This window comes from Artemia sp. Qi Xiang Cuo, chromosome 20, assembly GCF_049724085.1.
Source record: "Artemia sp. Qi Xiang Cuo chromosome 20, ASM4972408v1, whole genome shotgun sequence".
In the NCBI taxonomy this organism is placed as follows: domain Eukaryota; kingdom Metazoa; phylum Arthropoda; class Branchiopoda; order Anostraca; family Artemiidae; genus Artemia; species Artemia sp. Qi Xiang Cuo.
Window position 1 is genome coordinate 29,299,898 of NC_142813.1, and position 17,916 is coordinate 29,317,813.

The window sequence follows — 17,916 nt, forward strand, 5'->3', positions numbered from 1 at the left end:
GTTTCATTTAAACGGATCTGCTTCTCGAAATACCATAAATTCTCCTATCCCCACTCTCTAAACTCAAATTCTGAATATTTATCCTATTTCTATTAAATCCCTTTCAAGAAAAGTCTATGAGGTTAACTACATTTTTGATGCCTTAAATGCTGCTCTACTCCATAAGAAAATCTACTGTCCTTCTCCCTAATAGTAGACTACTGATAAGATTCACACTGTATTGACACTTGAAGGAGGCTGAGAGGCTTGAAACTTACCGGACATGTATATCGTATATCGAGTCGAGTAGATGTAGTGAAGACAAAGAATTAGGAAGTTTAGTTATATGCATATGCAGCACCTGAAACTCTACTAACAAATTTTGCTTTCTCCGACCACCTTAAACTTAGAGGAAATATAGACCGGAAAAGATAATCTAAACATAGACAAAAAGTATTTGGACAATTTGTTGTATTGATTCGAGATACCAATTTATGGATTTTCAATCTCTATGGAAAAAAAATCCCTTTTACGCCCGGCTTAAACCTTACTGTAAAAACATTATCAAACATGATAGCACAAAATTGTGACTGATGTAGAGCTTCTGTTTTCTAATTATAATTGAGAAAAAAAATTGACAAGATTTTCAGGAATTAGTATCGTTATATTTTCAAAAACCAATGTATTAATATGTACCAAAAGTTACATCATTTACTTATTCAGCAATCCAAAATAATACTTCAAAAAAACTGAACAGGTTACTTCAAAAATTACCAATGTTTATTTAGAAAGTTTTATTTACACTGCAAGCTTCTAGGAATTTGAATGAGATATAATCGAAAGGGAAGATTTCGAAAAAAAAATTAAAATTAAATTGCTAGTCACAAATGTAAACATTCTAAGAAATATTTGTTATTTCATCTAATCTTGATTAGTATTGCGATTTTCTTTTTATTGTAATAAATAATATTGTAATATATAATAAACAAAAAACACACACTTTTCAAACTGTAAATAATTTTCAGCAAAGAACAAATGACGCTCACGCCTTTTCGAGTGTCTGAGGGAGGGGGGACGCTTAGTTGAGGTAGCTCTTATGCGTATACATTGATTACCTTTGTGACATTATTTTTCTGTTAATGTTATGCCAAAATCAACAATACACCGCTTGGGATACGAATTTTTTTCAGTAATGCGCAAATCACACTCTGGCCTATAAAAGATTGAGGACCCGTGCCCTTTTTATTTGTGATAATTTATTTCCGTTTGTAACTTAACCTGATTATTTATTTGAGACTTCTACTCATCTTAAGATTCGTCTATTCATCCAAAGCAGTATCTTTTATCCTTCTTGATGTATCTTATATGATTGATGAGATGACCCATCATCCATTTCAATTCTTTTTTACTTTAATAATAGTAATTTCTGTTCGTTTTCAGATTGATGCATTATATGACTTTATTTCTGCTGGTTTTAGGGTTTTGGAGGGTTTAGCGGCTATTTACTTTTCATCGATAAACTTTCTTGTGGAAAAATCTTCTTTTTTAACGCACTATCATGTGGCACTAAGGCCCCTGAAACCGGGAGATTAAATAGATGAGTTAACGATAACAGTAAATGGATTTACTATTTTTAAAAAAAATCCTCAACAGCATGCTGGCCTTTTTTGGGCCAGAAGTATTCTTTGACTCCAGGAACAGCCAAAAATTCCAGTTTATCATGGTGAAATCTATTGTCTTACTCTGAAAGGGCATAGAACTTTCAACTTAAATCCAAATGAGCCCTTCACCGACATACTAGGACCACTAGTTTGACAGGATCACTCCTGAGAAATAAAAGTCTTTGTTTAAAGTTCTTTAACACAGACTGTTTGAATGGTTTCTGAAAGAAGTTCAACAAAAACTCTGAGAATTCTAGACCAAATAAGAGAGCTCGGCTGAGTAGTTTCATAATAGATGCTTTACTAAAACGACAGTCCTAAGCCTTTAGAGTTTATAACAAAACTTCATCTTGGGTGAGACGGGACTTCCATTCCTATTGGGTGTCCATGGAGCTATGAGGATACGGAAAAAAACTTATTCACCCAAAACATATTCTCCCAAGAGTGGGGCACCCACTTAAGCATAAATCCTGGGTTTCTACAAGAACCCCTTTCTGATACGATCTTACAAACTGTGTCATAAAAACTGTTCTCTTCATCAAGCCTGAACACAACGGCCAGGCAAGGAGTTTGCCAAGTCAAAACTATGTTTGGTGTGTACAGCGCCAGGATAGGTTGTGTCCGCCTCCTTTAAAAGGACTTACAAAAACAAGTATTAAACATTTTCAAAATCAGTCAAATTTCTGTTTAAGCAATTCTTGAGACGTTTACAGAAGAAAGGAAACTGAATTTTCGATCTATTTACAGCTTTCTGCTAATTCACTAAACTTATCTTCAAGTTCTTTAAGCTTATTCATGTAATGTGGTGAGCCAACAGCAATCATATTTGCCTCTGAACTTTGACCATTGCTTCCCGTTTCTTCACAGGATATTTCAATTTGCCCAGCCTTGCTGACCAGCTCATCTGTAGTGCACGGATCCATTGTACTACTGACAGTTGGATCTGGCTGGAGAGAAACACTCATTGAATCCGCTCCTACGAAAAAAATAACATTGATTACAGAAAATTAAATTGAAATTGTTGTGGATTTTTTGCGTTGATAAATTAGACAAAATCAAAGCACGAGAGATGGAAAAGCTATAAGTACAATGTTTCTTTTTTTCGTTCCAAAATTTGTAATTTTCCAGTTTTATAAACTGGAGTTTTTAGAAACTTCTTTGTTCAAAATACTATCCTAAATCTTCTTTCAAGACCTGCTTGGCCAGTGCAAAAGACTTTTAGCATGCATGCTTACCAGGCAGGATGTTGTCGGTTCAATTTCCGCCATTAGCAGATTCTAATATATTAAAATGTAATTCCTGCTAAAAAAATAAATATTTCCAGACCAAAATAGGCAATGCTGCAATTTAATGTCTAATTTATGAATTGGAATTAAGTTCATGAATACCCAATGAAAACGCTTCAGCGATGTTAAGGTACAAGTATTTTGAAAGTGAAACCAAACAAACAGCCTTTATTCATCTTAAAACTGAACCAAACAAAGTTTATTACTTGCTAAAATGGCTTCCAAAGTTAGCATAATTTTTATTCTGTTTACTCTAGTCTCTTATATATAATTTTTTTGTAATTTTGTTTTTAATACTTTATTTTAGTATTACCGTCAAACAGCTTTCCTTAACCAATGTCTTAAGGTAATTTATACTTTCCTACCTAATTTATTATGCTAATTGTGTAACTAGCCCTTTTCTAATTTTTAACGACCGTCATACGAAGAGATGTTAGATATTGGGTTTAAGTGAGATAAAACATTTAAATTGCCTTTACCTACCATTACTAGAATTGAAAAGACTTCGAGAGGACTTAAGCTCATCCAGCATTGCTTGTGCGGCAATCCTTTTTGCATCTTTCTTACGATTGGCACAACCTGAAAGTATATTAGAAAGCACATAAGAGCCAAATATAAAGAAATGTATTTTAACAAAAAACAATCAAAATACATTTATGTGAAAACCATTACTTATGACAGGCCAAAAAGCAACGAAGCCAAAGCTAAATCATTTATCACAAGACAAACAAAATAGGAGAAAAAATCTGTAATACTGTGCAGATTGTCTTCTATCAATTATCTGGTGGGAATATGCTAAAAAAAATTCTTTTCGTTGCATATATATGAAGGATGGATTCAATAACTTCTCAGTAGGGAGTTAGTCCAATTGGGTTTTAAAAAAATCACTATACAGCATAACTTTTTGTTTTTAGAAACTGCAGCTTTTATCTGAGGATCATAGGGATTCCAATTAATTACGTGGTGTTTCCAAAGAAGGAGAGACTTGTTTATTCTCCAGGAAGCGATTTCATAAAAGAGCAACATTTTTCCAACGAAAAGTTTGAATGGCAGGATAGCCTTACCCGAGAAGGAGGGACTTCAAATAGTTATTTTTACATACAACAAATAATTTCTTAGACCACACTGCTTTTCCATTTACGAAAAATTAAGCAAGAAAAAACGGGTTTTAGCTTCAATAAATCAGTGAAACAAAAAATGAATAAAAACAAAACAACACTTAAATTAAAAAAACATTCCGAATATTTTATGTAGGAAGAACACAGCGTAATTTAGAAAATAGGCTAGAGCAACACAAAATGTCATAGATTACTCGCTAAAACATAATCAAAAACTGGAACGTTTGAATCAGCTTTAGCAGAACACCTATTTAATTTTCCTCATCACAGTATTTTATTTGATCAGACCAAAATTGTAAATACGTCTGTAGGACTTTTACAAAGTTTCAGAGAAATTATCATAGGCAGCTAAATAGCGCTACCTAAGTAAAGAACGATGTTGGGACAATGTATTATTATTATTATTTTTTTTTTTTTGGTTTTAATACCAGGGCATTTCGTATCGAAGGAGTTGTCGTTGAAACTTCAAAAAGGGCTCATTCGATTGTGCTCTTTTTAATAGTCGAAAGTGATTGGAAGGCAACTAACACCCCTTCCACGCCCACCATTTCCAAAACACATCCAATCAAAATTTTGAGATAGCCATTTTGTTCAGCGTAGTTGATTTCAAGACAGAAATTATGTTTTTAAGGAGGATACTCCCCCACAACCCTCAGGGTAAGGGCTATAAGTTATGCCCCGAGGGCATAAAAGGTCTTTTTATAGAAAGCGCTGTTGTAGAAACTTCAAAAAAGGCTCATTCGATTGGAAATTCAAAAGCCTAGTACCCTTTTTAATAGTCAAATGTGATTGGAGGGCAACTAAACCCCCTCTCACAGCTCCCCTTTTCCTAAAACAGATCCAATCTGAATCTTGAGATAGCCATTTTGTTTAACATAGTTAAACATTCAGGAAATTAGGTCTTTGAGAATGAAAACATCCTCAAAGCCCCCATGAAAAGGATTGTATGATATATCCTTGGGGCAAATAAGGTTTTTTTTATAGAAAGTGTTGTCGTAGAAACTTCAAAAAGGGCTCATTTGATTAGAAATTAAAATTGCTAGTGCCCTATTTAATAGTCGAAAGTGATTGGAAGGCAACTAACATCCATTCCACGCCCAACATTTATCCAAACACATCCAGTCAAAATTTTGAGACAGCTATTTTGTTCAAAATAGTTGAAAGGTCTGGAAATTACATATAAGAGGATGACATTCCCCCCACAGCCCTCAGGGTAAGGGTTGTAAGTTATGCCCTGGGGGCATATAAGGTTTTTATTGAAAGCGTTGTCGGAGAAACTTCAAAAAGGGCTCATTCGATTGGAAATTCAAAGGGCTGGCGCCCTTTTTATTAGTCGAAAGGGATTAGAGGACAACTATCCCCCCTCTCACGCTCAACTTTTCCCCAAACCCATCCAATAAAAATTTTGAGATAGCCATTTTGTCTAACATAGTTGAAAGTTCTGGAAATTAGGTCTTTGAGGATGACAACCCCCTCACAGCCCTCAGGGCAAGGGTTTTAATTTATGCCCTGGGGACAAATAAAGGTCTTATAGAAAGTTTTGACGTAAAAACTCAAAAAGGGCTCATTCGAGTGGAAATTGAAAGGTCTAGTGCCCTTTTTAATAGTCGAAAGTGATTGGAAGGCTTGACATTTTTATAGTTAAGATCAATGTGGGTACAATGTATTATTTTTTTCTTCTTTTTTTTTTTTTTTTTTTTTTTTTTTTTTTTTTTTTTTTTTTTTTTTTAGACCAGGGCACTTCGTATCGAAGGAGCTGTCTTAGCAACTTTGAAAAGGATCTTTCGATTGAAAATAGAAAAGGCTAATGCCCTTTTTAAAAGTCGAAAGTGATTGGAGGGTAACTAGTCCCCCTCCTACGTCCACCCTCTCATTTGCCCATTATGTTTATGTTGCCTTAAGATTAAATCAAAATGCACTGTGTTAATGCTAATTCTCAATAAGGCATCTCAGCAGTATCCCAAGAACGACTGAGGGTATTATGTTCAAACTTTCTGGGCTACTTCTGCTCTTAAATTTTTTCCAAATCCAAATAGCGTAAGTGAATCCAAGCTATCAAAGAAAGTAAACAGATCTTTTTTGCAAATGGTATCAAGTTTTCTATTTCAGGTCAAATAGAGGAGGTATGAGGTATAAGACTAAATTAAACACTAATATTTGTGTCCAGATTTTTAAAAGGGTGTATGTTGTTAAAAATTGCTGAAAATTTTCTCCAGCATACAAATAGCAGGTCAAACTATAAAGTCTTAAAAAAAACGAAAAGATTTAAAGTATTATTTTCTTTTTCCCTGAAAAGACTATGTCAATATAAAACCAACCGAAATTAATTAAAAAAACTTTTTACAAAAAAAATAAGTTTTTCAAAGAAAAGTAAAGAACTCCATTGAACAAAAATGAGCAAAAACAAAATCAAATAATCTACCAAGCGTGAAACTACCACAAATCAGCATCGATAAATAAGCGAAACCGAAAACGAACAGAAGTTACAATAAATAACCGAGTCAAACTAAAAACGAGCAGAAATTAACATGAGTAGGGCTCAAAACCCCTATGCCTTCCTGAGGCCAAAACATAATTTGAAATTTACTGAAAAAAATATAAATGAATGTGCATTGTCAGTTTACTACACATATACTGATATTTAGTAATCAAAATGATAATATTATTTGATTTATTAAACTTATAAAAGTAAAAACATTTATATTTTTTCCCTGTATTTGTTGATTAATCTGTGAGATTTTGTTAGGGGTGATGGACCTGGGATTAGCTGATCTTTTTTGTTTATTCAAGTAAATAGTCTACACTTTTAAAAGATTTCCATTTATACACTGAATGTTGAGAGCAGTGACCCATGGTTTCACTATAGACATTCGCTTTGGTTCTGTTCTTGTGTTATAACGTCAGTGCTGGAAGTTTGTTTACAATGTGCGTTGTTTTCTTCCGTTCTTTCTTCTTTTCTTTCGTGAGTTTAGTTGTCGTATTTTTTTGTGTTTTTAATGTGTGTTATTTAAAAAAAAAAAATTTCATTCTTTTCGTTTTTTCCCCCGTTGAGAAAGGCTTCCGGACGTGGGGCCAAAATATTCGGAATACTTTTTAATTAAAGTGTATTTTGTTTTTATTTATTTTTTGTTTCACTGCTTTGTTGAAATTAAAACCTGTTTTTTCTTGCTTAATTTTCCGTACATACAACGTACATACATATAATATTCAAAAAATTTTTAAGCTCATTTTCAAAATGGACTACAAAGTAGAAAATAACTTTTTTCTTGAGAATCTATGAATACAAGTAAAAACAAGGGGCGCAAAACGCATTATGCTTTACATAGCTTGGTCGTTATAACTCATTTTCATTTTCTTCAACTCACTGACTTTTTTCATGTATGCATTTATAACTTTGATAAATTCGATATCAATGTTAAGTCCAATCCGTTTTGCGCCCCTCGTTTTCACTTGCATTCATAGATTCTTGAGAAGTAAAAAATATTTCAAATTTTTTGTTTATTTTGAAAATCATTAAAACTTTTTTATACATATTTATCATTTAAGACTTTTTACTCTTCTCTAAGACTATCTTATCTAAGATTCGAATCTAATGCACCACGGTCATAGACAAGTGTTCTTACCACTGTGCTATCAAGTCTTGTATGATAGTGTTTGTTCTACACTTTTTGCTGAGCCCAACCACCTGTTCATCTTCTAAGAAGACTGTTGTGAAAGTATACAAGCAGGATTTTATTATTGCACTGACATCGGTTGTGCATAAACTGATAAAATTTCGAAGTAAGTGAACACTCGAAGTAAGTGGTCGAAAACAGTCTCACAAATTTAACAACTTTATGTGAAAAAAAAGTGACAAAGAAGTCGGCGAGTTGAGGAAAACGAGTTGAAAAAGTTACATTTTCCTTCTATTTTTAGGAGGGTAAGATGGGTTGTCCCATGTCTGAAGCACTTCAAACAGTTATTTTTCAGAAAAAAAATATACAAAGTGAAAACTCACGTAGGGAGGGAGAAGGGGGTTAGAGGCTTATCCGCTTCTTATCTTCAATTAATAAAAAAAAAACTTTACCAAAAAAAATTTTTCAAACAAAAACAAATAAAAATAAATCCAGATTAGGAGGGACTTAAAACAGTTATTCCTAAAAAAACAGATATACTCAGTTAAAATGCAAGCCAGGGGAGAGGATGGTTAGACAATTGCCCGCCCCTTCATCTTCAATCAATTAGAAAAAAATAATCCAAAACAGTTTTTCCAAAAAAAGTAAAGAGCGATAATTAAACTTAAAATCAGCAGAAGATATATTTGTGACTTTTAATATGGTTTTAAAAAATTTTGAAACTATTCCTATGGGTACTTTAATTTCATAGTGATCCAAAACTTCTTACACAAATCAACTTTCTTCTGCCAAGCTTAAAGCTTTTTTGATAATATTTCAAGCCAGCTTTCAAATTGACTTTCTGCTACATCATCTTTTGCTTTACGAACAAATTTCCAAAAAAGAACAACTGTATCCACCTTCTCCTTTATCAAATCCTTAGATTTCCAGTTCCATACCCATCTATTCCAAGTACCTTGTGCTAAAATTATCATCTCAAAGAAAGGCTTCAAAACTTGTGGATCATCTCATGACCAAAACTGTATTAATTACTGAAGCATTGAGGCTATACAATCATTACAATTTACCATTGCTTTTCTTTCCCTACACAAAATCCGTGTCATATAGGATCCCATCTAGCGCTATTTGGGCCAATCTAGGCATTAGAGTCCCTTATGGAAAAACACAGTTTTTCATAACGTTTTGGTGCAATTTTTCAACAACAAGTTAGAAATAAAGAAAAGGTAAATAAACTTCGCAGGATATAGGGGATACAGGCCATGATTGCGACAAAATATGCTTCAATATCTCTCCTTAAAAGAATCAAAACATAATTTTATACGCTATACACCGAAGCAAAGCCACAGCAGTTGGCTAAACGCCGTTATCAGTACTTATTTTTCTAACTCGCATACTCGATTTTAAAAAGATGTGATATGCGCTCTGTTTTTCAGGGCCTGACAAGTTAGTATTGATAGTTTCTTCTTTTTAACATTATGAAGTTATTGTGTAATACCTAAAGTAGAGAAAATTTCACCAATTTCGCATTTCATCGTTAACATCATTTCATGAGATGGACCTTCAGCAATAGAACACGTATATTCTGGTTTTGGTAGGCCAATAATAAGCACTTCTCTTTCCAGGCGACTTATGGGATCTAGAAAAAAGAGTGGTTACCAAAAACAAAAAGAAAATCCTGCTTAGAGGAGTTGGTAACAGATGTTTTCTTAGCCCACTCATCTATAGAATCTGGAAAAACCTATAATCGCTAAAATCAAAAGGGAAGGAACACAAAACCAAATTAATAGATAGTACCTGTTAAGACTTCTGTGGTAATTTCTAAATAGAAATGGAGGAGTTTTCACGTCTGCATTCAGCAAATTCTGGAGCCAGAACTGGACTTGGATTACAATTGATTGAAAAGACACCAACCTCCTTGTATTCCACCTTTTCCTACGTCTTACGTCTACGTCTAAATAACTACGTAAAAACATGAACCTACCTAAGTCCCAACTTGTTTCGGTCTTTTTCCTATAAACCACCAAGCATTCTGAAATTTTTTTTTATGAAAACCCTTTTTTTTTTTTTTTTTTTTTTTTTTTTTTTTTTTTTTTTTAAGGTATTTTGTAGATGTATCTTTCCTAGTTTTCTCTCTTAAACATCCCAAATAAGATTCGTTATAACTTCCTACTTCCTGACGGGGTCGCCAAAACCCACTTGGCCTCATTCCAAGGTATTTGAGTATGAACGATAACGCAGGCTCTAGACCGACCGAGGAGAGACTAATGCCTAGAAAAGGCGAGTTTAGTGTGGCTTCAATGAATTTTCCAAAAAATCATCTACTCCCCTTCCTTTCAGAAAATTTCCTTTCCTGTGCCACTGTTTCTCAAGGTGATAAAACAAACACGTAGGTACACTGCGTTTCTCATTACCAAAGGAAGGAAAGGCCAATGATGGACTACATGAAAGATAGACTTGCTGGGCGCTAAAAAAACATATGGAAACAACGACTTGACTGTGTTATCCCATCAAAGCAATCTTTTGATACCTTAACACACAAGGTTAAACAGACCTAAAACATAGAGATAAAAATGGATAGAAACTAGAAGCATATCAGGGAAATTAATTGATTTTCCCGGCTCCACGAGGTACTTTACAAAAAAAAGAAGACACAAGTGCAGAGACTAAAAGCCATAGTTTTTCTTCTAACAAGAAAAACTGTGGGTGGAAGAAAACTAAAAAAAATAAAATAAATTATAACCAGAAATCGCTAAAGAAAAAACATCATTATAGAGATAAGAATTATTGAAAATACTGTAAATTTACAAAACATGACAATCATGTTCTCTAGACAGTGTCTTTTTTTTATAATAAGATTTTTTATAATAGGATTAATCGTATTGATATTGTGTTATTAATGAAGTAAATGGTAGCTAATACCAACTGCTATGTCACCCTATCTCAAACTTAAAAATATATCTATTAAAAGCTTGTCTCAGACACTCCATTGTATTGATGTTATTTACCTTTTATCTTCTCCATTCTGTTGCAAACGATGTTTTTCTAGTGGAGAATATTTTAGGCCATAATCCCAGCAGAGTAGATATAACAGAATCAAGGAATGTATTTGGGGAAATAATAGCTTTTAAAAGTGAGGAAGGGAGAATTTTTCTTCGGCTGAATTTGGTTCAAAACAGAGAAAGGTAGATAAAACTTGCATAGGTGAAATATAGGAAAAAAACATTAAAAATCGGGAAAAAGAAACTAACAGTCTAAAGAGGACATTGAAAAACAGAAAACCGATAAATGAGAAGATAAACCCAAATTAGAAGGTGAATCAACATTCTGATGGTTCTAAAAATGCATTACGTTAAAACTTGTCCATTCAAGGCAAAATAAACTACTGAAATTGTCAAACAGTTCGCGGTAACGAACTGCAAATAAGGAGCAAGGCAGCTCAATAGTAACCGAAACTCTAAGACCGGGAGATAATCTTTCCATGAAGTAATTTTTTTGTGGGGGAAGGAAATTTTCCATGGAAGAGGAGATGGATTTCAGGGCACTATTTAAAAACCGATAAGGAATTAAATAATAAAACCTGACTTTTCGACTGATAGAAAGGAGCAACATTAAAACTTAAAACGAACAGAAATTATTACGTATATGAGGGGGGCTGTCCCCTCCTCAATACCTTGCTCTTTACGCTATAATTTCAGCAAAGTGCAAATTATAATATGGTCTTTAAAAGAAACGGGAGTACTAGTACTACTAATACTAGTAGTAGTAATACTACGCACATAGTGCATTTTTATTAGTTGAGCATACCCCTCAAGATGCCCTGAAAGTTTCAACCTATTACTCTCAGCCGTTCTTGATATACTGCTGATACAGCTTTTTGATAGCCAGCATACACACAAAGTATTTCGATTTAATGCAATATACACACAGAGTGTTTCGATTTAATGCAATATACCCCTTAACATTTTCTAAACGTTTCTCCTTAATAATTTTAGCATTAGTCGTAGCAGCAGCAAAAGTATTAGTAGTAGTATTAGAAGCAGTAGTAGTAATATACATATAGTACCTTTTTGTTGGTTCAATAATTCCCTCACATGCACTGAGAGTTTCAACCTATTACTCTAAGCTGTTCCCGAGATATAGCTGTTACGGCCTTTTAATAACCTGCATCCCCATAGCGTGTTCAATAACCGCTAAACATTCGCTTTAAGTTTCACCTCCCTACCCTTAGACCCAGCAGTTACAGTAATAGTAAAAAAATAAAAATAAAAGTAGCACAAGTAGCAGCAGTAATAGTAGTAGCAGTATGCACAGAGTGCCTTTTTGTTAGTTCAACATCCTTCTCAACACGCCCTGAAGGTTTCAACTTAATGCTCTAACCTGTTCGGGAAATTGCTCATACATCATTTTAGCACACAGTGTATTTTGATTTAGTTCAACATTCCCCTAAATCTTCCCTGAAAGTTTCAACTTAATATTCTAAGCCTTTCCTAAGATATTACTTCTATACTCTTTCGAAAACCTGCATGCATATAGTTTGCTTTTATTTAGTTGAAACCCTCCCAAAACGTTCCCTGAAAGTCTCACCGTAATTATCCTAGCCTCACTAGGTGTAGTGATCGTAGTAGTACTAGTACTAGTACTATGCAAATAGAACCATTTGGTTAGTTCAAAGTCCGCCCAAACACACCCTGAAAGTTTCAACTAAATAATCTAAACCGTTCCTGAGATATTGATTATACACTTTTTTGACAATCATATACACTATTTTGGCGTGTTCATAGTGTGTTTGATTTAGTTTAACATTCCCCTATTCACTCCTTGAAAGCTTCACCTTAATACCTTTAGCTTCAGCAATAGTTGTAGTGATAGTAGTAGCATTAGTTGCAGTATGCACATAGTAGGGGGTTGTTTTTAAACAACCCCCTCAACACATGCAAAAAGATTACGCTCCAAGATTATACTTCATACTCCAAGACGTTTCAAGATATTGCTCATACGTCCTTTTGACAACTTTTATGAGAAAAGTGCGTTTAGATTCAGTTCAATTTTCCCCTAAATATTCCCTGAAATTTTCGCCTTCATACCCTTACCCTTAGTTGTAACAGTAGTCACAGTAGTAGGAGTATTACCAGTAGTATTAGTAGTAAGAACAGCAGTAGTACTAACAGTAGTACGATTAGTACTAGTAGCAGCAGTAGTGTGCACATTTTGCCTGCTGTTCAATTGAATATCCCCCTTTTCAAGCCTTCGAAGTTTCAACTTACTACTATAAGCCGTTGCTATGTTATTATCGATATCTCCTTTTGATAGCCTATATGCCCATGGTGTGTTTTAATTTAGTTCAAATTCCCCCGAATATCTACTAAAATTTTCACCTTAAAACTGTTAACCTTAGTATTAGTTGCAGCAGAAGTAAAAGTTGTAGTAACAGTAGAAATAGTACTGTGTGCCATTCCTGAAAAACGCCCTTTTGAAAACTTAGATGCACATAGTGCATTTTAATTCAGTTCAATTTTCCTTTATATATTATCTTATATATTCACCTTCATACCCTTATGCTTCGTAGTACTAGTACCATATTAGTAGTAGTAGTATGAGTACTTTGGGTTTTCTTGGATAATTTATAAACAATTTTCTAGGATTTTTCACCCCTCAAAATCAAAAGTTATTTGATCCAACTTTGGGCTATTATTTATTATCGGAATGAGCAAGTTTAAAATCATCGTCATCTTCTAAAAACAATCCTTGTATATGTGATCGAAGTATCCAGTACGTTTTTTGACCGTTTTTTTTTCCTGTCTAATAAAAGGATTTATCCTGATTCAAACTGTTATTTGTCGACAGAGGTTTTGATGACTCTTCGTGAACGCATGCTAAAATGGCTTCCAAAGTTAGCATAGTTTTATTCTGTTTACTCTAGTCCCTTATTTATAAATTTTTTTTGCATTTTTGTTTTTAAAACTTTATTTTAGTATTACCGTCAAATAGCTTACCTTAACCAATGTCTTAAGGTAGTTTATAAATAGTTTCTAACCTAATTGATTATGCTAATTGCGTACCCAGCCCTTTTCAAATTTTTAACGACCGCCATATGAATAGACGTTAGATATTGAGTTTAAGTGAGATAAAACATTTAAATTGCCTTTTCCTACCATTACTAGAATTGAAAAGACTTCGAGAAGACTTCGTGAACGCATGCGCAAAAAAAGGCCTGACATGGGGGAAAATCGTTCGCGGGTTCCTCATCAAGACAATACACCGCTGCATACAGCATCGTCGGCTACGATGTTTTTGGAAACAACGTCTTTTTGTTCCCTAAGGTCAAAAACACGTTGAATGGAACAAACTTTGAGTCTGTAGGTGCAGTGAAGAAAAAAAAAGACCAAGCTGATGATGATCATACATGAATACGATATGTAGCATTGCTTTTAACAACTGAAAATTTGTATATTTGGTCTAGGAATCAAGGAGGTGTATCAGAGGCAACGCTACAGCGCTGCCTAGTAAAGGCCATACGGGTCCAATGTTTTATTATTATTATTTTTTTCCCAGAGACACTTCATATGGAAGGGGTCGTCGTAAAAACTTCGAAGGGGGGCTAATTTGACTGGAAATCGAGAGTTCTAGTGCCCTTTTTAAGCGTCAAAAGTGATTGGAAGGCAACGAATACCCCTTCCACGCCCACCATTTCCCCAAACACATCCAGAATTTCGAGATATTCATTTTGTTCTACGTAGTTGATTTCCAAATAGAACATATACTTTTGAGGACGACACTCCCCCACAGCCCTAAGGGCAAGGGTTGTAAGTTATACCCTGGGGCATGTCAGGTTTTTTTAGTAGGCTTTGTCGCAGAAACTTCAGAAAGGGCTCATTAAATTTGCAATTCAAAAGGCTATTAACCCTTGTAATACTCGGATGTGGTTGACCGGCAATTAACCCCCCTTTCATGCCCACAATTTGCCCAAACACAACCAATCAACATTTTCAGATAGCCATTTTATTGAATGTGGTTGAAAATTCTAGAAATTAGGTCTTTGAGGATGATACCCTCTCTACAGCCCTCACGGCAAGGGTTGTAAGTTACCCCCTGGGGGCACATAAGATTTTATAGAAAGCGTTGTCGTAAAAACTTTAAAAAGGGCTCATTTGATTGGAAATTTAAATGGCTAGTGCCTTTTTTAATAGTCAAAAGTGATTGGAGGGCAACTAACACCCTTTCCACGCCCACCATCTCCCCCCACACATCCAATTAAAATTTTGAGATAGCCATTTTGTTCAACATTGTTGAAAGTTCTGGAAATTATATCTTTGAGCATGACACTCCCCCACAGTCTTCAGGGCAAGGGTTATAAGGTATCCCCTGAGGGCATACATGGTTCTTATGGAAGGAATGCTCGTATAAACTTCAGAGAAGCCTCATTTGATTGGAAATTGAAATTTCTAGTTCATTTTTTAAGCGTGGGTAACCAGCGACCCCCCCCCCCCCTACATCCTTTTTTCCCAAATGCATCCGATAAAAATTTTGAGATAGCTATTTTGTTAAAAATAGTTCAAAGATCATATAACAAAAACTCTGGTGTCGACACAACCCCCACGACCCGGGGGTACGTGTTATAAGTTTTGCCCTGGGAGAATATTTGGTCCTTATGGAAGGGATGCTCGTAAAAACTTCAGAGAGGGCTAATTTGATTGGAAATTGAAAATTCTAGTTCAGTTTTTGAGAGTCAAAAGAGATTGGAGGGCAAATAGCCCCCCCACGCCCCTTGTTTTCCCGAATATATTCGATAAAAATTTTGAGATAGCCATTAAGTTAAAAATTGTTCAAAAGTCAGATAACAAAAACTCAGGTGTCGACATAACCCTCCAGGGCCCAGAGGCAGGCGTTGTAAGTTATACCCTGGGGCATATATTATTCTTATGAAAGGTATGCTCGTGTAAACTTCGGATAGGGCTAATTTGATTGGAAACTGATAGTTCGAGCTCACGTTTTGATAGTCAAAGAGATTCGAGGGCAAATAGACACCCTCTCTCCATGCCTTCTTTTTCCAGACCCATCTGGTGAAAATTTTGAGATAGACATTTTGTTTAAAAAAAAAAAAAAGTTCAAAGATCAGATAAAAAAAACTCTGGTGTCAATACAGCCCCCCAGAGCCCAGGAAAAGGCGTTCTAAGTTATGCCCTAAGGGCATGTATGGTTCTTATGAAAGGGGTCCTTGTATAAACTTCATAGAGGGCTCATTTAATTGGATATTTAATGTTCTAGTTGACTTTTTAAGAATCAAGAGATTTAAGGGCGACTAGCCCCCCCCCCATGCCCTTTTTTTCCCAAACCCATCCGCTACAAATTTTGAGATAGCCAGTTTGTTAAAAATCGTTCTAAAATTAGATAATAAAATATCCGGTGTCAACACAACCTCCCAGGGCACAGGGGGTAGGCGTTGTAAATGTTGTCCTGGGTGCGTGAATGGTTCTTATGAAAGAGATGCTCGAGTAAACTTCAGAGAGGGCTCATTTGATTGGACATTGAAAGTTCTAGTTCACTTTTTAAGAGTCGAAAGATATCCGAGGGCAACAAGCCTCGCACCTCCACACACTCTTTTTTCTTTTTTTTTGGTTCTTATGAAAGAGATGCTCGTAAAAACTTCAGACAGGGCTAATTTGATTGGAAATTGAAAGTTCTCGTTCACTTTTTAAGAGTCAAAAGAGATTGGAGTGACAAGCCCCCCCCCCCTCCACGCCCTAAATGCATCAGATAAAAATTTTGAGGTAAACATTTTGTTAAAAATAGTTCGAAGTTCAGATAACAAACACTCCAGTGTCGAGAACCCCCCCCCCGAGGGCCCGAGGGTAGGCATTGTAAGTTATGCCTTTGGTTCATATATGGTTGTTATGGAATCGATGCTCGTATAAACTTCATAGAGGGCTCATTTGATTGGAAATTGAAAGTTGTAGTTCACTTTTTAAGAGTGAAAAGTGATCGGAGGCAGGTAGCCTCCCCCCACACTCTATTTTTTTTTTCCAGGCGCACTTCATATAGAAGGGGTCGTCGTATAAACTTCAAAGGGGGCTCATTTCAAAGAGGGCAAACTTTTTTCACTTCGATATTGTTACTTTGATACAAGTTTTGAAAAATTTGATGAAGATTTGATTTTTTTTTTTTTTATTTGATTTTGAAATAAGGAATTCTTAAAACTTGAAATTTTTTTCAATAAAAAACGAACAAAAAATTAATTCTAAAAAACTTTCCGAAAAATAAGTTTTTCAAAGAAAAGTAAAGGTCATTTTAAACATAAGCTCAGCAGATAAAAACACCTGTTAAAATTCAAACTCAAAACGACCTGAAATTATTATTAAAGAATAAATGAAACCCAAACGAACAGAAATTAAATAATCAATCATTGGAAAGAACATACAACAATTAATAATATAAATGAACAAATATATCTTACAGCGAGTAATGCGTAGATTGAATATGAAAATCAAGCTTAAAACGGAAAAAAAATATTTTCCTATTGAAGTATAAATGAACTTAAAACGAACAGAAATTAAATAAACAATCAATGCAAACGAACATACAATAGATATTAATGTAAATGAATAAATAAATCTTAAAACGAGTGAAACTTAAATTGAATGTGCAAATCAAGCTTGCAACGAACAAAAATCACTACAAACAAGAGTTTGGGTATCGCCTCTTTCTCTCACTGTAAAAGTCTAAAACCTACTGCGTCATTGGCGCTTTACTGAAAACTATATGCGTCTTGAACAGTCTTGGAAAGTCTTAACAACATCAAATTAAATATTTGATATATAAGGATATTAGCTTTTGAATGATCCATCTGTACAACAATTTATTTCATTCTAATTTCATTTTTATTTTCAATACTGAAAGAACTGGAAAAGAAAATATTTGTAATATAATTCGTTTTCAGTGAAGCGCCAAGGACGCAGTAGGCTTTTGGTTTTTATTTACAGTTAAGGATGGGGGTAGTATCCAAATTCTTGTTTGTAGTGAAATTATATTCGTCTTGAACAACTTTAGAAAGAACTATTAAATGAAACTGAACATTTGATGTATAATGATATTAATTGCTGAAAACTCACCAGTTCAAAATTTTACTATAATTTTAATGTTTATTTTCAATATTAAGTACAAAATAAAATATTTGTAATAAAATGTCTTTCAGTAAAGCGGCAATGACGCGGTAGGTTTTAGACTTTTATAGTGAGAGAAGGAGGCGATACCCAAACTCATG

The 17,916-nt window shown here is 34.4% G+C and overlaps 1 protein-coding gene across 4 annotated transcripts in view; it reads right to left on the reverse strand.

Annotated features, from left to right (window-relative positions):
- Positions 1-492: 492 nt before the first annotated feature.
- The window catches only part of LOC148940066 (double-stranded RNA-specific adenosine deaminase-like), a 123,278-nt gene continuing 105,854 nt past the window's right edge, over positions 493-17,916 (reverse strand). For 2 of the 4 annotated variants that reach the window (XM_089105929.1, XM_089105927.1), the window contains exons 13-15: positions 9,154-9,294; positions 3,410-3,505; positions 495-2,616 (exon numbers count right to left, since the gene is read on the reverse strand). In XM_089105929.1, the coding sequence (XP_088962055.1) occupies positions 2,378-2,616; positions 3,410-3,505; positions 9,154-9,294 (476 nt within the window). In that variant the 3' untranslated portion in view covers positions 495-2,377. Of the gene's footprint in view, positions 2,617-3,409; positions 3,506-9,153; positions 9,295-17,916 lie in introns of all 4 variants that reach the window. The other 2 variants (XM_089105931.1, XM_089105930.1) reach the window with 2 other exon arrangements.